The sequence below is a fragment of the Balaenoptera ricei genome, chromosome 14 (genome assembly GCF_028023285.1).
Source record: "Balaenoptera ricei isolate mBalRic1 chromosome 14, mBalRic1.hap2, whole genome shotgun sequence".
NCBI classification, from domain to species: domain Eukaryota; kingdom Metazoa; phylum Chordata; class Mammalia; order Artiodactyla; family Balaenopteridae; genus Balaenoptera; species Balaenoptera ricei.
In genome coordinates, this window is record NC_082652.1 from 20,796,832 (window position 1) to 20,817,502 (window position 20,671).

At 46.8% G+C, this 20,671-nt stretch overlaps 1 protein-coding gene across 1 annotated transcript in view; it reads right to left on the minus strand.

Annotated features, from left to right (window-relative positions):
- Window positions 1–15,918, minus strand: part of LIMK2 (LIM domain kinase 2) — a 54,835-nt gene extending 38,917 nt beyond the window's left edge. Inside the window, exons 1-2 of the mRNA XM_059895386.1 lie at window positions 15,799–15,918; window positions 3,489–3,588 (exon numbers count right to left, since the gene is read on the minus strand). Coding sequence (XP_059751369.1) covers window positions 3,489–3,588; window positions 15,799–15,814 — 116 coding nt within the window. The 5' untranslated portion in view covers window positions 15,815–15,918. The remainder of the gene's footprint in view (window positions 1–3,488; window positions 3,589–15,798) is intronic.
- Between the last annotated feature and the right edge of the window lie 4,753 nt (window positions 15,919–20,671).

Here is a 20,671-nt window from a genome sequence, read left to right on the forward strand (position 1 = left end):
TTATCATTCTACTGCGCTTGTTTGGATGGGGGTGTGGGTGAGAAAATGAGCACAGCTTTCAGCACCGCAGAAAACACTGTCGTCAGCCAGCCCATTATACCACAGTCTCGGTCGCTACGTGTGTGATTTCTTCACCGGCCTTTCCTGGAGTCACAAATTTAGAGGAAATGGTCTGTAGCTTGATGAAGTGACAACAGGTTTCTATGTGCATCATCCCTTTTCCAGAGCATCGCCATTAGGAAACAGTTCTCAAAAGAGAAAGCTGTTTGCGATCCTGAGAAAGGAGGCCCTGAAAGTTCCCAGGAGCCTTAAGAATGGTGGAGTTTCCCCTGTGATAATGCTGTCAGGAATCTGGTCAAACAACAGAGTTCCAGGTAGGGGCCATAAAGACTAATAGAGGCAGTTTTTCCCTCCTCCCACAATCTCTCCTCCTTGGCCAAACACCTCTGACTAGGGGGAAAGGACAATCAAGGACAATCGTCAGAAAACTCGTCAAGTTTCCCTGGTTTGCCAACATGCCAAGAGACCAGGTCACCATTCATAGCTTCTCATTTTAACCTCAACTACAAACAATGTGCAGTCCGGCTGCTTTCCTGGCCTCCCCCAGTGAGAGGGAGCCAGTTCCTGAGAGCTTCAGAGAGAATGGCCCCAGCTCTAGAACCAATGGCACTGCTCAAGAAGGAAGGCCAGAGGTACGGAGTCCAAACAGGCCCGCTGCGAAGGCTGAGGAGAGGAAGTGGGAGGGCTGGTCAGCCAAGCATCCAGAGATCAGAGAGATCCTGGCTGGGCGCCCAACTGCACCAGCACAATTATGGACTTCCAGGAGGTATGTTCGCTGGCCTCCAAAGTACAGCCCCAGGTCCCAGCCTTAAGTGGCTTCCTATTGTCTGGGCACCTGAGAATCTGGTGGAAGGCTATCGGAGGCAAGAGGCAAGATTACGGATGTGGCTGCAGACAGCGGATGGGCTAGTGTAAGGAGAAGGCGAGAGGAGGAGTTTGAGCCAAACCCCAGCAATTTCTCCATTCAATATCCAGCCCCACCCTGTGACTAGGAAAACAAAGGTATGGGGGAAGGGGAGAAGAAAAGTCATTTCCTTTATTGTAACTGGAGCCCAGCTGGGTAAGAGCGAGGCCGGAATGGAGTCAGGAAGAATGAATTACTTTGGGTAGCACGGAAGGAGGGTCCTGCTTCTAGCAGGCCTGCACCCAGACACTCTGAATTCATCAGAGAATCACAGATAAGCTGGGGTGGAAGAGACCTTAAAAGACTATTCAGGCTAATGCCTCAGGCTCCTCATAACCCAGGTCGCTTCTGGGGCCAGACAAGTACAATCCTCCCCAGCCCTGAAGATATTCCGCCAATTTGGGAAAAAGTCAAATTGGCTCCAAAGCAGCCAGCCTCCCCAGGGCAAATCACCAGGCTCCATCTGAGGGCTCCATGCCATCCAGTTTTCGTGGGAAAGCTCAGGAGTCAGGAGATGCATCCTTTCAGTAGAGCTGGATCAGGACTCCATCCTTGAGGCAAAGCTGCAAATAAGAGACTGAACCGAGATGCTCTGCTTCCCCCACAGGCATGATCTTTGATTTAACTGTGCCAGGGTGGTTCAAAGTTAACCTTAATCCCCAAGGCTCCACATCAAATGACCAATGAGTGTGTTAAGAGAAATACACGTATGCATGTAGGTGTATACAGACACACATTCACAATATAACATAAAGTGACAACTGCTGATTATTAAAGGTTTTCTGTGTGTCAGATGCTATGCTAGGGACTTTACATAGGTTATCACATTTAATCCTCCTGAACAACCTTGTGGGATGAGTACTATTCTCATCCCCATTTTACAGATGAGGTACCTGAAGTTCAGGGAAGTCACCTACGGTCAGTTAATAAACTGCAAAGCCAGGATTTGAAACCAGACAGTCTCTTCCATAGCCTGAACTCTTTCCCACCAGGATAACGTGCCTTACTTCTTTATGAGCATGTATTTGTGTGTCTGTCTCTTTTATACACACACACACACACACACACACACACACAGTGCACTCTAACAAGCTAACATCTTCAGTTCTAGGGCCAGCTCTTTTCTTCCATGGCCTAACTTTTTGACTTTTTGGTTTCAGGCCTCACATCTGTGATATGAAGGAGTTGTATCATATAGTAGGTGGTTCTTCTAGTTATAGGAGAATCCAGAAATCCCAAAGATTAGCTTGTTCTACCCATTCCTGCTTATTTTGGATAGAAGATATTCATACAAATGGGAAAATGGCAGGAACAAATACGACCGTATGGGTTGGAGGCCAAGGAGAGCCTCAGTCTGGGAACTCTTTGGGTTCTGATGCTACTCGTTTGCCTCAGTTGTAAAATGAAAAGACTAGCCAGAGGCCCCTGCAGCTCTGATACTCTGCTCCTATCTTACTAAAAGGCAAAGTAAAAGTGGAATCAAATTCCCTGAGGGTAACCAAGGAGGAGTAACCAAAGCAATCAGATCCACAGAGAAGACTGGAGAGCTCTGAGTTAGAGCTGAAAGGGCAGAAAAATGCTCCAACTCTTCCAGAGGCCAGAGCTCTCCAGGCCAACCCCCCACGTAATTCCCTGGGTGGAGACAAGTGCTTAAAGGTCAATTAAATTTCTTGATATCAGCACAGGGGATGCTTTGCAACATGAGCTGTGTGTGGGAGCTGGAGTTTACAGCACATGGTGCCAATCTACGGTCTGTCTCATTCTCAGATCGGAGCACGGCCCTGCCACTTCAGACCACGGGGGGCCACAAATGCCCACCCAGCCTCCGACGAGGAATGACTGCAGGCCAGGCGCTGTGTTATGCTCTGGAGAATACAAAGACAGGCTCCCACTCTCAAGGATTCCAACCATTCAGTGGGTGCCTACCATGAGCTGGACCCTTGGCATACATGACTTCAATTTCAACAAGTCTGTGACAGAGATGATTAACACCTTTATTTTCCTGATGAGGAAACAGAGTCTCAGAAAAGAGGAACAAATCTGACGTTAAAGTCTGTGATATTTTCAAGAAACCGAGCTGCCTCCAAACAATAATCTAAGAGCTATAATAAAGTTAATAACAAAAAGCAGGAAACTAGGGAGGCATCTCGTGGTGAAGAAGAGCTGGCTCTGCCAGCTGCACGACAAACAACCCTTGAGGCAACTGCGTAATCAGCAGTGCAGGCATGGGAAAGTCGCTCTTTCTCGGCCTCGGTCTCCTCACCTATAAAGTGAGGGTGCTGGGATACCCCGGAAAGGTCTCCCATCCCAAACCCCCCACCTCTAGCTGCACCCGGCCCATGTGTGGCTCTTCCACTTTCACCTGGTGTTTGCTCACGTGCTCTTCCTAGGCATATCCCTTTGCTCCCTGAGCTCCCCCGAAATGGAAACTCTCTAGTAGGAAGCTTGTTTTGTATTTTCCAGAAGATGAAATAGTGCCTGGTCCGCAGTGCACTGGCAAAGACAGGGGTGTGGACCCACTTACCGGAAGCAGGAGCTGTGCCAGGCTTCGCTGACAGTCCTGTACAACCTCTGGTTCAGAGCGACATGGTCTCCACAGCCCCGACACCTCCAGGCATCTTCACCTGCACACAAAACCAAGGGGTTCAGAGGCCGAAGAAGCAGGGGTGCAGGGATGGGATTCCTACCATGTAGAAGAAGACCAAGTTAACGGACTCTCATACTGAAAGGGCTGGGCGATGCTCTGCTGGATGCACAGTTCCCTCCTCCACAAGATCCCTGGTGAGCGCTCATCCAGCTGTTCATCTCCCCGCCACAGGGAATTCCTGGCCTCAAAAGTAGCCTCATTTTTTAAAATGAGACTTTTTAAAAAACGGTTCTGGTTGTTCCTTTTTCTACTGAAACAAAACCTGCCTTTTCCCTTCCTTCAGCCCTTGCTTATAGCTCTGAGTAGATGAAATGAACAAAGTCTCTTTCTTTTCGGGTCAGCCTTTCCTACAATGGTCCCCAGCCAGCACCCAGAAATTTCTCCTCTCTAGGTTACACGTGTTGCTGCCTTTCCCTACTCTTCAAAAGCCCTGGTTGTGCAGATTTTCCATCACCCCTATGGTTCCATCATTCATTCAACCAACATCATGGGTCCTCTTGTTGGACCCATGGGTCCAAGCTCTACATTGGAGGCTGTTGGATAAATTACCCCTGCTCCTCGAAGAGGAAATCCACTGGAAAAGAAACATTCTTCCATATTGTACTTTTTCACTGAGATGTTATTTCAGGGGTATAAGCAAAGTGCTATCTTAGTTCAGAGAAAGAAATTACAAGGGTAGAAGGGAAAGAACAAACATTTAATCCCTCCTATATGCCAAGAACTGTGCTAGATGCTTTCACAGACCCAATCTCATTTAATTCTCAAAACAATCCCATGAGACAGGTATTATTATATTCATTTAACGGATGAGGGAACTGAAGCTTGGGGCCGGGGGTGAAAGGCCAAGCGGCAGAGTTAGCATCCCAACTCAGGTCTGCCCCATTCTAAAGCCTGTGCTCTTTCTAGTTACTGCTCATTCCACTCAGGGGAGCCAGGAAAGTCTTTGCAGGGGAAGCTGAGCCTTGAAAGATGGGGAAGATTTACTACAGGCTGAAAAAGGATGGGGAAGAGCTGTGTAGGCTGAGAGATTAGCATGGGCAGTAGCACAGAGTCAGTCCACGTTCCTCCAAAAGGGACAGAGCACAATATTCCTGGTGTGGCTCAGATGCTAACTTGTTGAAATAAAAGGGCAGCTAAGATCAAGTTGTGGTACCTGACTCAGCCCTAGAAAGCGGGACAAGGTTGTTACAAGACTCCCTTGTGCGCCCCGTGTGTGCGGCTTTGTTCTCTCTGGGAAACTCCAGACTGCCACAGGCACAGTGACAGTCACCGGACCCTGTTTTACAGGCACAGGGGCCATGAATAGACAATGCATGGCTTCGGGCACTTCAGGATTGCTTGGCGGCATTCTGGGGCAGCCAGGGCACAGACAGCTGTCCTCATAGCCCAGAGGAGAGTTAAATGAGCTGGCAGAAGGCTTTAAAGCCTCGACCCACCCGCTCCTCTCCCATACATGTATCACCTCCTGGATCTAAACTTCCTAGACTCTCAAGAGGGAGGGGCCTTTGTGGTTTTTGGGTGGTAGTGGTCGGACAGTGCACCATCAACCTCACAAACTCCAAGGCAGAAAAGTCTGAGACACTCATTCAAACTGGGTTACGGGTGAGACAGTGAATTAGTGAGGTTTTTTTTTTAATATTATTATTATTATTTCTACATCTTTATTGGAGTATAATTGCTTTACAATGTTGTGTTAGTTTCTGCTGTATAACAAAGTGAATCAGCTATACATATACCTATATCCCCATATCCCCTTCCTCTTGCGCCTCCCTCTCACCCTCCTTATCCCACCCCTCTAGGTGGTCACAAAGCACCGAACTGATCTCCCTGTGCTATGCAGCTACTTCCCACTAGCTATCTATTTTACATTTGGTAGTGTATATATGTGAATGTTACTCTCTCACTTCATCCCAGCTTACCCTCCCCCACCCGGTGTCCTCAAGTCCATTCTCTATGTCTGCATCTTTATTCCTGTCCTGCCCCTAGGTTCATCAGAACCATTTTTTTTAGATTCCATATATGTGTGTTAGCATGCAGTATTTGTTTTTCTCTTTCTGACTTACTTCACTATGTATGACAAACTCTAGGTCCATCCACCTCACTACAAATAACTCAATTTCGTTTCTTTTTATGGCTGAGTAATATTCCATTGTATGTATGTGCCACATCTTCTTTATCCATTCACCTGTCAATGGACACTTAGGTTGCTTTCATGTCCTGGCTATTGTAAATAGTACTGCAGTGAACACTGTGGTACATGTCTCTTTTTGAATTATGGTTTTCTCAGGGTATATGCCCAATAGTGGGATTGCTGGGTCATATGGTAGTTCTGTTTTTAGTTTTTTAAAGGAACCTCCATACCGTTTTCCATAGTGGCTGTATCAATTTACATTCCCACCAACAGTGCAAGAGGGTTCCCTTTAGTGAGAGGGTTTTTAATGAACACAGATATCCAAATGAATCTTCCAAATTCTGGAAGTACCAGAGTTTGGGAACTCTTACATGAAAGGGCTTTCAGGCTGTCACCAGCAAATCTCATTATTTTAAGCCACACCTTGTTTCTTGCTTTTACTTTTTAACCGGCAAGGAATAGTCTCTGACCTGACCACCCACTTACTCAACAATTCAACATCTTGGCTCTGAGTGACCTCTGGTTGTTTCCAAAATTCAAAAAGAATCAGGACTTTCCACTATGAAGATATTCGAGATAACTTGTTATGGCCACACCCTCCAGAGCCTGCCCTGCCCTTCAGTCTTTTTTTTTTTAATATAAATTTATTTATTTTATTTATTTATTTTTGGCTGCGTTGGGTCTTTGTTGATGCACATGGGCTTTCGCTAGTTGCGGTGAGCGGGAGCTACTGTTCATTGTGGTGCGCGGGCTTCTCGTTGGAGTGGCTTCTCTTGTTGCGGAGCACAGGCTCTGGGCGCCCGTGTGCCAGTAGTTGTGGCACGCGGGCTTAGTTGCTCCGCGGCATGTGGAATCTTCCTGGACCAGGGCTCGAACCCGTGTCCCCTGCATTGGCAGGCGAATTCTTTTTTTTTTTAATTTTTTATATTTTTAATGCTATTCTTGTCTGCTTACATTCTTTTTATGTACGTATGTATGTATGTATGGCTGTGTTGGGTCTTCGTTTCTGTGCGAGGGTTTTCTCTAGTTGTGGCAAGCGGGGGCCACTCTTCATCGCGGTGTGCGGGCCTCTCACTATCGCGGCCTCTCGTTGCCGAGCACAGGCTCCAGACGCGCAGGCTCAGTAATTGTGGCTCACGGGCCGAGTTGCTCCGCGGCATGTGGGATCTTCCCAGACCAGGGCTCGAACCCGCATCCCCTGCATTGGCAGGCAGATTCTCAACCACTGCGCCACCAGGGAAGCCCGGCAGGAGGATTCTTAACCACTGCGCCACCAGGGAAATCCCCCTCCAGTCTTGAGAAACTCAAAGCCATTCAAACACTTATGTAACACGTGCTCTGTGCTAGGCACTAGGGGCACAAAAATCAAGACTCTCTACTCCCTCCTCTCATAGCCACCTGGTTCCACCTTTGAAATGTCCCTCCAATCCTTCTCTGTCCTTCAGCACAGCCCAAGTTCAGGTGTTTGGCTTCTTTTCCTGGTGTGCTGCACAGTCTTAGCTGGCTCACCCAGACTCCCCAATGTCTACAGAACTCAACTGTTGACTCCACCCCATCCCACCTCTCAGAAGACAGTCTCCACCACCACTCCCTTCTCCACTGGCTCCTTCCAACTGTCATTTAAATAAATTCAAGTCTTTCCCATTAAAAAAAAACAAACCTGGACCCCACTTTCTCCTCAAGCTACCACCCTTGCTTCCCCACGTCACAGCCACACATATTAAAAAGTTGTCTAATAGGGAATTCCCTGGCGGTCCAGTGGTTAGGACTCCGCACTTTCCCTGCGAGGGCGCGGGTTCAATCCCTGACAGGGGAACTAAGATCCCACAAGACATGTGGCGCAGCAAAAAAAAAAAAAAAAAAAAAAAAAGTTGTCTAATAAAAAACAAACTTATGGTTACCAAAGGGGAAAAGGCAGGGAGGGATAAATTAGGAGTTTGGGATTAACAGATACACACTACTATATATAAAACAGATAAACAACAGGAGCTACTGTACAGCATGGGGAACTATATTCAATATCCTGTAATAAAACATAATGGAAAAGAATATGAAGAAGAATATATATATGTATATATATATATAACTGAATCACTTTGTTGTATACCAGAAACTGATACATTGTAAATCAACTATACTTCAATTAAAAGAAAAAAAAGTTGTCTACACATCACTGCCTTCGTTTCCTCACTTCCTATTTACTGCCCAATCCACTGCAGTTTGACTTCCACCCCCACCATTTCTCTGAAACTGTCTCACCAAGGTCAACAGTGACCGCTTATTGCTAAATTCAATGGACACGCTTCAGTCATTCTTTTAGCAAGTATTTATTGCATGCCAACTATGTGTCTAACACCATGCTCGGGAAAGAGCAGCAAACAAGAGAGAGATTAAACATAGAGCAGATATTAAACAATAACATAATTATTTTCATTATAATTGGGGCAAGTGGTAGGAAGAAGATATCAAGTTCATAACTAAGCAAATGGGGTTGGGTAGGGCAAACTAGAACATATTCCTTAAGGAAGTAATTTCCAAGCTGAGCTCTAAAGGATGAATAGAAATTAACCAGGCAAAAGGAGGAGGAAAGGGTAACACTGGAGACTGGGATGGTGGGGAGATCTGTGTAAAGGTCCTGAGGCAGGAACACAAACTCCTCACTCATCACTAAAGCTGGCTCTTGTTAGCTCCTAAGGACTAGGGGAACTAAGACCAGTCCCTGGCCTACTACAGTTCCTCAAGAAATATTTATTGAAAGAAGGGATGGCCCTCCACAAGGTGGCCCCAAAGAACCTTTATCTTTCAACCTCCTGTACAAACGAATGCTCTAGTCACATCTTGATTTATTTTTTATTCCTGCCACACAAATTCATGGTCTTGTAGCCTAACATTCACACCTATAGCTACTCTGTGTGTTTAGGATACTTTATTTACCCACCTTTTCCTCCCTTAATCAGACTTCCATCCTTCCTTGATGGTCCCCCAAAGGCAGGAAGTGTTCGTTTCACTTGGTGTATTACCTGTTTTATATCATTTGTTCTATAACTACAGTTCATTATGTTTCTGTCTCCTTTAGTCCCTTCCTCTCTGCACCACCGCCCCCAGCTCTAAGGGGCAAAGACTGCATCTTGATCATCTTCAAATCTCCAGGGCCTAGCATGAAGTCTGGTGCAGAACTGACACTCCTTTGTGTGGCAAATCCAACTGAAAAACTGGACCCAACTGCCAGCTATAAAGGTAATTTCCAAAGATAAGCTCCAACGGTCAGCAGCAATGATTCACCTGGAATGTGTCCTGGCTCCCCCGTGACCACCTCCAGGTAAAGTCACATGTAGACGCACATGCCTCAGTCTGTCACACTGTACCCAAGGGAGGCTATTCACCCAGAGCCTTCAGCCTCCCAAACCCAGACTTTCTTCAAAAATACTCTTGGCCTCTTCAGCTCCCTTACACAGCCCTAAAAGTCAATGATCCTAACTCTCTTACAACCTTCATTCTAGGAAATGTAAGAGAAATGTAATAATACAAAGTCTTGGAGATTTCTGTGAGGCCTAGTGGAAGACCAATCTAGGGTCCAGTCCGGCTGGGAAAGTCTTCCTCTAGGAAAATACCTCATTGTACCAGGCTGTTCACCTCTCCCTCGACTGTGTTTACCTCTCCTATTTGCAGACTTATCAACAGTGGCTACTGATTGTCAGAGTCCAGAAAGGGAGCTTGACTAAGTAAATGTCCCCAGCAGCTTCAAACAATACGGAGCCCTTGTCAGGTGTTTAATAAACAGAAAACCATGCCTTCATGGTTATTATTGGGATTTGTTGCTTTTAAGAAGTACTAAGTGTGTGATGCAAACAAGGTGAGAATTGTAACAAATGGCTCATTACAAAGTTTCTCACCTTCAGGATCTTTTGAATGCTGGTATAAAATACATTCAGCTTCTATACCCTTCTCTCTCCCAACTTAATAATTGGTGACATGAGCCTCAAACAATCTGTGACTCTACTGCGGTAGGCACTAGGGTAGCAGGATGGTAAGGCTGGAAGGGCCTTTAAAAATCATCTACTCAAACCTAAGCCTTTCATTTTTCTGAAAGAAAAATGGGCTTGGAGAAGAATTGAGTTGTCTAACCATCAGAAAGCTGGTCCAGGAAGGGCTCAAAACCAAGTTCTGAGACTACCAGACCTGTTGCATTTTTATGACCCTAGGCAGCCTCAGACAAGTTGAGACTTGGAAGGGCTCAGCCTGGTACCCCAGCTCAGGGCCAGTGAGTTTCCCACAAGACACTAACATTCACCTTAATCTTGGTCTAAGAACTGGGTTTCTGCAAACTAGTCCTTTTCAACTTCAAAGTGGTGAGAAATCCCCAAGCACTGAGAGCTCACGAGACCATAAAGCTTGGCCTGAACCAACATGCACAGATCCTATCCTTTCACTTGAGAAAAAAAATCGTTGGTGCTTCTCATGTTCCACTAGACTATGAGAACCTGGAACAAAACCCAGCCAATTCAGTGCAGCACAAAACAAGTACGGTAACTATTGTGCCCCCTGGGAGCTGGCAGGTCAGGTATATAAATCCAACTTGTTCCAGGATAAAGCAGGAAGCAGAGGGGCAGGGCAGCAACTGGTATGGAACAACCAAGAGAGAAGAGATCACATTTGAATGAAGTGACTACCAACAAGATTAACAGTAATGATTAACATTCCTCCAGAAATTCTCCCCTGTATCCCAAAGAGTTTTCCTCCTCACTAGCTTATCAAATATTACCAAAGGGAGTGTCTAAGGAAGAAAGATTAGACGATTTTTAAAGGTGCTCCTGGACTTCTCTGGACCTTAGAGTCTTCATTCATAAAAGGAGGGATCAAATTACTCCTAACTCTGAGAGTCTGCGACACTAAAACAGGGGCCGCTCATTTACCAGGTCAAGGCACAGACATAGGCATCTCAGAGGTTTTATTCTTGCTGTTGTTCTCTTCTGCCTCTCCTTAGTTTATTAGGAAGAATTTGTAAGGGTCAAGCAGAAGAACCGGAGTTAGATCTGGGTTTGAAACCTGGCTCTGTGTCCTTGTGCAAATTATTTAACCTCTCTGAGCCTGTCTCTTAATCTTTTTTTAAGAAAGTAAACAAATAACTTTCTCCCCCAGTTCCTATCAGTAATTTTTAATAATTGAAATATAGTTGACATACATTATGTTAGTTTCAGGTGTACTGCATAGCGATTTGATGTTTGCATACATTATAAAATGATCACCACAAAAAATCTAGTAACCACCTGTCCCCATACAAAGTTATTACAATATTATTGACCTTATTCCTTACGCTGCATCTTATATCCCTGTGGCTTATTTATAACTGGAGGTTTGTACCTCTTAATTCCCTTTACCTATTTCACCCCCTTGTCTCTTAATCTTTAAAAAGAGGATATCACCCACCTTACAGCATTACCAAGAGGATTAAGAGAAAGAACATAATATTACCTGAAAATACCTCCCACAGTGCCTGGCACTTAGTTGGCAACTGAATTGTGAGTAGCTTTTCTTCTTTCTTTCATGTATATCTAGGGGACTGGCTGGAGAAAACGCTGAGCTATTAAATACATTAGCCTCTAAAATCTGATGGGAATGTTTTCAAAACAAATTCAGCAAATGTCTTCTATGTGTCCATGTGCAAGACAGAGACTAGGCCACGAACTTATGGGGCCCTTGTCGAGCGCTCATGGGTATGAGGGGCAAGGATATATAAAAAAATAACACACGTCAGAGAGGGACAAACCAGGTACTGGGGGCAGGGCAAGCTTGGTAGAGTAATAAGACACTTGGTAGAGAAACAAACAAGACAGATGGTTCTTGCTGCTTTCGGCTTTCGGGCACTCAGGTTCTCACTTCCAACCATAAGTTTACTTAGCTGTGAATGAGTAGGCATTTTCTTATCTAGGGGAAGGCCTACAAAGAATCTCTTTATCAGAGAACTGGTTAACCAATTCATACATTCTCAGATGGCAGTTCTCAACCCATTGTCAATGGCAGGGAAAAACTACTTTTGAGTCCTTATTATATGCCAGGCAGTGTCCTAAGCACTAGGCAAGCATGAACTAATTGAATATAAAGATTCCATGAAATAAGGACTAGTATCAAAGGACTATTATTGTTCCCATTTTAATGAAAAGGAAACTGAACTGCTCAACTAACAAGTGTTAGAGCTGGGATTAGACCACAGGTCTGCTTACTCCGAAGTCTGTCTTTAACTACATTTTAGACTTTCTTTACTGGAAAAATAAATTACAAGTAGAGAGATCTGACAAAATAGAATCCCAGGATGGACGCTCAAGGTGTACTTTAATAGAACCAAGCAATGGTTTCGTGTTTTAGCTACTGTTGGATGTTAATTAATAGTTAAGAGTCTAATTCTTGCTACTGTATAAAGAAAGGTCAAGAGTGGGAAAGAATATAGACTTGTAAGAGACTGCTACAGCTCCACGCCCTCTCACTGAAATGCCGAAGTGATACCTGAGAGTGGGCTCCACCCTTCCCTAGTATGCCTGAGCCTGAGCCCCCAACCCCAGGTTGCACTGATCAGAGGCCAGCCCTGGGCTGGAAATCAGCACAGCCTCCAGAAGAGGCAGACAACCCACCAGGAATGTGGAAAGCCTAATACTGCCTCTTGAACATGATGGGTTTCTATTCAGCTTTAAAACCTTGTGGTCTTCTTGGACCCTACCTTGCTCCCTCCATCCCATATCCAGAGCCATTCAAGTCACCCAACCCTGCCCATGACATGAGGCATTTTCCTCTGGTCAGTGCCTCCTTCTCCATTCCTATCACTAACAACCTCAGCTCAGGGTCCATTGTATGTACCCACCTCCAGACTGGTGCTTTTCCTCACCCTTGTCCAATCCATCCTGCCCACCAAAGCCAGATTGATAGTATAAACACAAAATGCCCACATCATGACTCTCCCTGACCCTAAACCTATGGTCTCTGCTGCAGATCAGAAAAGTCTACAAGCCTGGCATTAAACCCTCTGCAGTCTGGCTTCACCCACCCTCCCAGCCTTATCTTCCACTTCCCACACCTCCCAATCTTTGCCTCCACCACACATATTAATTCACCACCCCTTGTGAAGATCTTGAAACTCACCTGCCTTTGCAATCCTACTCCCACAGTTTTCTTCCTTACCCCTTAAACCCCCCTGCCCTTTTTTTTTAACCTACCTGAGACCTCTCAAATCTTACCTCCCTCAAGCATTCCCTGACCAAATCTGGTAGCCACCCTGGACACCCTGCTGTTCTTCAAACATGCCAAGCACATTCCTGGCTCAGGGTCTTCCGCTCATTCTCTTTTATTCCTTGTCCAGAATGTTCTACCCCCAGATATGCAAATGGCTCACTCCCTTGCTTCATTTCTCTGCTCAGATGTCATCAACCAGAGAGGTTCCCCTGACCTCCCACTGCACCTATGCCCTTATCATACTTCATCTCTCTTCAGAGCATTTATCCCTGACATATGATATTCATGTATTTATTTATTGTCTGTCTCTTGCCACCAGAACATACACTCCACAAGGGAAGGGATTTGATCTATTTTGCTCCCTGTTGTATCCCCCAGGGCCTAGAAGTGCTTGCCACACAGTAGGAACTCAATATATATTTGTGGAATAAATGTATGAATAAAGTTCTCCCTCACCTTTGAAATTCCCTAATGTTATCACCTATAGGCCTTATAATAGCTTGCCTTGATTTGTTCATTTTTTCCTCAATTACTCTAAATAGTGAATTTCTCAAAAGCATAAACCACATATTATTCATTTCCACAAATACTGTGTGCCAGACCCTGTATGCCTCAAGGACCCCGGAATATTGGAAAGAGCACTGGACAAGTCCTAGGTTAGTCCTGGCTCTACCACTAGTTGAGTAACCCTAGACAAATCCATTTTCCTCCCTAGTCCTCAGTTTCTTAACATGTAAAATGAGGAGAGTTACATTATCTCTAGCATCTGTTAAAATTTATAACGGGTAACACTTGGCCCAGCCCAGTGCCTTAGACATCATCGGTACTCAGCAAATATTTGATTTCTTTGCTGTTGATTCTCCTGTTACACAGGAATCTGAGTTGTCTTGGAACACAGCTCTGACAGAACAAGTAAAAGTTTAAGTCCCGCTTCCTTCTCTGACTCCATGGGCAACCTAATTCTGGTGTTTGTGATACAGAGAGGATGATGCACCAAATTTGAAGCTAGAAAATATGAACTCTGACCACTGCTATTTTTTCGGCTATGGAACCTTGAACAAGTAATTTCTGAACCTTAGTCTCCTCATCCATAAAAAAGCCGTATTGGCCTTCTCTCAGTCTTCAAAGGCACCACATGCCTTTCTGCCTCAGGGTTTTTTTATGTTCCCTCTGCCTGAAAAGTTCTTCACCCTTTCTTAGCTGGACTAGCTTCTACTTATCCTCAGGGCTCAGCATAAACTTGCTTTATAAAGGAATGTGTTCCCTATCCACTTCCCTTGCCCCTGGTGCAATTTTACATATCTCAACTGCTTATCTCAGTTATTATGGCATTTATCTCAATTGTCACCTCAATTATTTACTGTACATTGCTAGGGCTGTAAGCACCACAAAGGCCAAGAATTGTGTCGTTTTGCTCATCATTATACTCCTCAGCGCTTGGCTTAGTGTGTGGCCCAGAAGTATCCAACAAATATTCTTATGGAAGAATGTACAAACTAATGCATCTAGAGGCACTAATGCCTCTAGACAGCTTTTTGGTTCACTCAGAGAAAGAGCTAATAAACACTATTGCACTCCAAGATCTTTCGCAAGTTTCTGAGAATCAAGGTTCAAGACAGGGAACCTATGTTACTCAAAGGTTAGAAAAAATCATTAGAAATCATTTCAGACAAAGAATTCTGGAAACTAAAAAAAAAAAAAAGTAAAATAGGAAGGGACGGAGAATGTCTACCTCTAGCCCTTTTTCTCCAAAAGCCTATTATCAAGAATGAGGAGACAATCCCATGCTCCCATGGTGAGGAAGTGACCCACTGGTGGCCTGGTCCTTTTATTCAGGATGGAGGAAGTGACTGTCCACAGGCTGAAAGCCAGGAAGTGGGGGCAGATATCCAGGACAGCCTCCCTCCTCCATTATTCCCTCCTGCCAGCTCTAGAAAGCTTCTGGACGCTGACCCTGGTCGACCTAGAGGCTGGGCCACCCACACAGGTGGGTGTTTCCCACAACTTTCTGGGAAACAGAAAGTTCCTGGTACTGGGGGACAGGCAAGGAGGGCAGGAAGCTGCAGGGTGGTGTGAGATGACTGGGAGGGGACCGCAGGCCCAGCCAACCTAACCCTGAAGCTACCCTTCACCCTTAGACACTCTTCCTTCCAGGAGGTGTTTGGCCACATTCCTTTCTGGTCTCAGAGGGGCCATGGGAGGGCCCAGAGCCCCAGGAGGCCTACCTGCCTCAGGAAGAAGCTTCAATATCTCCCTACCCCCAGTCGTGTCCTAAACCCCAAGGGAGCCCACAATGCCCTACTTCCTGCAAAGAACCCCAAGACCCAGGAGACCGCAGGCACCAAGATACCCTCCAGAAGCCTTGGATCCCGTGGGAAAGTCATACTCTCCTTAATTTTCCACAGAAAATCCAGAACACGGGGTAACTCTCCATACCCTCAGAACCTACCCAAACTCTGAGGATGCCGTACTCCCCACATTCCCCCAAACCGTGACTCCAAAGGAAACCGGTCCCCTCAGCTTCCTTAGAAAGAGTTTTAATTTGAGGACCTGCAGTCTCCAGGTCCACAAAAAAAGGTGCCCCCCAGCATCCCTTCCTCCCAAGGACCTCAACTCGCGGGAAGCCGCCCACCCTGCCTGCCCCCCTCCCCGCGAGCCCTCTATCCCCGCTCCCCACAACCTCCGAGTCTTCGGGGAGCGCTGTGCTCACTCCCCAAGTTCTCCCTCTAAGAAGCCGGTACCCACGGGGGTCCACTCAGCCCGAAACCCCCGAGAGGTCGCCAGCTCCCCTCAGGCGCCCCGGGACCGGGACAGGACGGCGCAGCCCTTCCTTACCCGCCTGCTCGGCCATGGTCCCAGAGGCGCGGAAATAGGGAAAAGGAGGCCGCTACACCGGCGTCTCCGCTCAGCTCCTGCTGCCGCCTCAGGCGCGCGAGGACCTCTGCCCGGGGCGCGAGCGAGATGCGCCGCCTACGGCGCCCGGGGAGGACCAAACCGCACCTGGCACGGGGGCCCGCCCGCCGACGCCCCGCCCAGCCGACGCCGGGCCCCGTCCCTGGGCCTAGCCCCGCCCCTGGGCCTAGCCCCGCCCCGGGACCTGGCCCCGCCCCCTGGTTCTGGCTCTGCGCCCTCTGTGGGTGCCCGAACTGGTGAGGGTGATTCTGCGCAGGCTGGAGATCTCAACACAGAGGACCCTCTGCCCATTTTTTTTTTTTTTTAATATTTATTTATTTATTTTGGCCTGTGTTGGGTCTTCGTTGCTACCCGCAGGCTTTCTCTAGTTGTGGCGAGCCGGGGCTACTCTTCGTCGCAGTGCGCGGGCTTCTCGTTGCGGTGGCTTCTCTTGTTGTGGAGCACGGACTCTAGGTGCACGGGCTTCAGTAATTGCAGCACGCAGGCTCAGTAGTTGTGTCTCATGGGCTCTAGAGCGCAGGCTCCGTAGTTGTGGCACACGGGCTTTGTTGCTCCACGGCATGTGGGATCTTCCCGGACCAGGGCTCGAACCCGTGTCCCCTGCATTGGCAGGCGGATTCTTAACCACTGCGCCACCAGGGAAGTCCCCCTCTGCCCATTTTACCGATGCGGACAGCTGAGGACCAGAGGGGACAAGTTCGAACCTCAAAATGGCTCAGCTCATTAGGAGCTGAGCTGGGATGGGAACGCAGGCTCTTAATCCCCAGTCGAAAGCTCTTTCCAGTAGAGTGTCTGGAATCAAGACTATGAATATGGAGAAACCAGGTTTACCCACAAATAGCTTTGAGGGGGGTTGAGGGTGGGCTTTTCTTAGAAGCTTCCAGCTCAGAGAAGCCACTTGTCTGTGCCACTATAAGCAAGCTGACACTCAGTGGCAGATCCTTAGCAGGCCAGGTAGGTATGTAAATGAACCCCGAACACCAGATCTTCCAATTTTTCAAGATAAGCCAAAAATCCAGGTATTTAGGTGAAATTTCCCTCTTTTAAAAATGTTGGTAACATTCAAATTCTAAAAATGCCATGTAGGTCAAAGGAAATGTACCAGTGGTCTGGATTTGCCCTTCGGACTCTTCTTTGTAGAGAAGAGCCCTGGACCAGGATTTAGGACAGCAGACTGGTTTCTTGCAGCCGCTAGGTGGCTGAGGGGCCTTGAGAGAACCACTTCCCCTCACTTGGTTTGGGAGGGGATTGGGGTCCTTTGTGTGACTAAGGTTCGGCCACATCAGCTGGTCCCTGAGGTCCCTCCCATCTGATTCTCTTGTGCTGGGTCTTTGGCAACTGTTATTTCCTTAGATCAGATTTAGGTCATGAGAAAAGTGTACAAATAACCAGGAAGGGACAGGGATGGGGCCCAAGGAAATGGATCACGACACTCCCACCAAGGACGAAGTTCAACCCAGCACTGAAATACACAAAGGTGAGCACAATCCTCTTCCTTCCTGCTCTGACCGTGTATTCCAAACCAGATGCAGGTCAGATTCTTCTCCTCTGGGTGTGGCAGGTGGCCCCTGAAGTCCTGAGTGTGAAGAAAGTGCTGAGGGGCAGTGTGGGCGATATGCCTGACTTCTGTTCATTCCTGGGAACCCTCTTCAGCAGTCGGCTTTAGTTTCTGAGGAAATCTCTGCTCTGATTATAGTAAAGACAAAACTGTGTATTGAATTAAAGTGATGGTGATCCAGGGGACTCTCCTGACAAGCCACCTCATGGCTAGCGAAAAGGGGTGAGGCTTTTATTTGCCCTGCACATGGAAAGAGGTTACACTGTATTTTCCCAGACACCAAGGCACTGGCAGCCTTGGAACCAAGGCCCCTGGGAGTCTTCCCTCTCCCTCTGCCCCACAGCAAGGCACCCAGGTCTGTCTCTTCTCCCTCCTCACTCTCTCTCATTACACTTCTTTCCCACCTCCAGCCTCATGGTCTTCACCAGCAGGGAGCGGGAGGATAAACAACTCCCCCCCAAGTTGCTCCCAGGGAAGTTCAGGTAACTTTGAGAAATGCAAGTTGAAATGTAAAGGAAGATAACAGCAGTCTATAGAAATGATAAAACCCAGAGATACCTTTTCAACATGGACACAAAGAACATTCCAAAATCACTTGTGAACTCAAGGGGAGTTCTGGAGGGCAGAAAAGGTCTGCGCAGGGAGAAAGCCTTCTGGGTTTCTAGTACCAGGTCACCTGTCCGCAGTTTGATTACCTGACCATGGCTTGGTCAGTCCTTGAGGCCAGATTCTGCTGACTGACTCACAATCAACTCTCTGGACCTACAGAAATGAGGACCTGGGCCCTGACAAACACCTTAAGGTCTGGCTCTGCCATCCTGAGGGGACTGGTCTACTGGTCCACAGCCAGACACTCCCACTGTTCACTTCCATGTGCCTCAGACCAAGCCAGTCTTGGACCTCTAATTTCTCCTCTCCCTGAGTCGTCCTACCTAAAATGGACTGATTAATCTTCCAAAATTATGTTTGTCACCTCTGTGCTCAAAAACCTCCAATAGCTCCCTATTGCCTACAAAATAACAGCCAAACCTGGCCCTCAAGAACTAACCACATCTCACCCTACAGCCTTCTCTCCCTACTCCCTTTGCTCCAGGACTCTGCTTTTCCTGAATACCTTCTGCCCTTGTAACATTCTGCCATTCCTACAACCACCAGCTGTCCCCCACAACCCCACTGCTCCCCATGTTCTCTGTAATTTTGTTGTCCCATTCTGCCAGAAGTGCAGTCTTGTTTCTAAACATTTTTTTTTTTTTAATAAATTTATTTATTTATTTTTGGCTGTGTTGGGTCTTCGTTGCTGTGCTTTCTCTAGTTGTGGCGAGCTGGGGCTACTCTTCGTTGCAGTGCACGGGCTTCTCCTTGTGGTGGCTTCTCTTGTTGTGGAGCATGGGCTCTAGGCACGTGGGCTTCAGTAGTTGAGGCACGCAGGCTCAGTAGTTGTGGCTCTCGGGCGCTAGAGCACAGGCTCAGTAGTTGTGGCACACGGGCTTAGTTGCTCCGTGGCATGTGGGATCTTCCCGGACCAGGGCTCGAACCCGTGTCCCCTGCATTGGCAGGCGGATTCTTAACCACTGCGCCACCAGGGAAGTCCTCTAAACTCTTAACACATTGTTATTTTCAATTATATCATTTTGCAACCCCTGTGAACTAATCTAAATCTGCACAGTCCAATATGGTAGCCACTAGCCATATGTGGCTATTTAAATTAAAATGAGATAAAACAAAAAATTCAGTTCTTCAGTCCACTAGCCACATTTCAGGTGCTTGATAGGCACATGTGTCTAGTGGTTACTGTGTTGCACAGTGCAGACAGAGAACATCTCCACGACTGCAGAAAATTCTATTGGACAGTGCTGTTCTAGACAATGATCAGTAAGGGCTGCTAACATCACAAAGAGGGACTACCAGACATTATGTGTCTCCTGATAGGATGCAACAAGAAGTATACACTACCACTCATGACATAGTCTTACCAAAAAAAAAAAAAAAAAAAAAAAAAATCAAGCCTGAATCTGGCCAAACCTCTAGATTTAACAACCAATTTATAGGAAATACAAGAGTAAGAAGAGTTTAATACCACAGTGATGCAAATAGCAAAAGTGAAGTTGTAGGAAACTGAACAGGACAAACTAACTGCAAGGGAAAGAAAAGAAACGGAAGAGGATCCTATAGATGTAACAGAGACTTAAGAGACATCCAATAGCAATGTATGGATCTAATCTGGATCTCAACTCAAACTGTACAAGAGTTATGAGACAACGAGAAAAATTTGAACAATGATTGGATACATGATATTAAGGAATTACCATCAATTTTTAAAGGTACATAAAAGAGTATCTTGGTTATATTTTTAAAAATCCTTGAGATGCATATTGAAATACTTAATAGGTGAGATATGACTAGAATTTGCTTCAGAACAGTGCAGGTACGGGAGAGAAACTGTCAGGGTGGGGATGAATCAAGACTGGACCTGGGGCTTCCCTGGTGGCGCAGTGGTTAAGAATCCGCCTGCCAATGCAGGGGACATGGGTTCGTGACCCGGTCCGGGAAGATTCCACATGCCGCGGAGCGGCTAGGCCTGTGAGCCACAACTACTAAGCCTGCGTGTCTGGAGCCTGTGCTCCGCAACGGGAGAGGCCATGACAGTGAGAGGCCCGCGCACCGCGATGAAGAGTGGCCCCCGCTCGCCGCAACTGGAGAAAGCCCTCGCGCAGAAACGAAGACCCAACACAGCCAAAAATAAATAAAAAATAAATAAATTAATTAAAAAAAAAAAAAGACTGGACCTGAGTTGATGGCTATCAGGGTTGAACGACTGGTACATGGAGGCCTTATTGTCCTATTCTACTTCTGTGTCTTTTTTCCTTTTTTTTTTTAATACTTGTTTTATTTAATTAATTAATTTATTTATGGCTGTGTTGTGTCTTCGTCTCTGCGCGAGGGCTTTCTCTCTAGTTGCGGCAAGTGGGGCCACTCTTCATCGCGGTGCGCAGGCCTCTCATTATCGCGGCCTCTCCCGCTGCGGAGCACAGGCTCCAGACGCGCAGGCTCAGCAATTGTGGCTCACGGGCCTAGTTTCTCCGCAGCATGTGGGATCTTCCCAGACCAGGGCTCGAACCCGTGTCCCCGGCATTGGCAGGCGGATTCTCAACCACTGTGCCACCAGGGAAGCCCTTGTTTCCTTTTCTTACTGGGCTTATGAATTCCTGGAGTTCCCTTACCTTTGCATTTCCTACT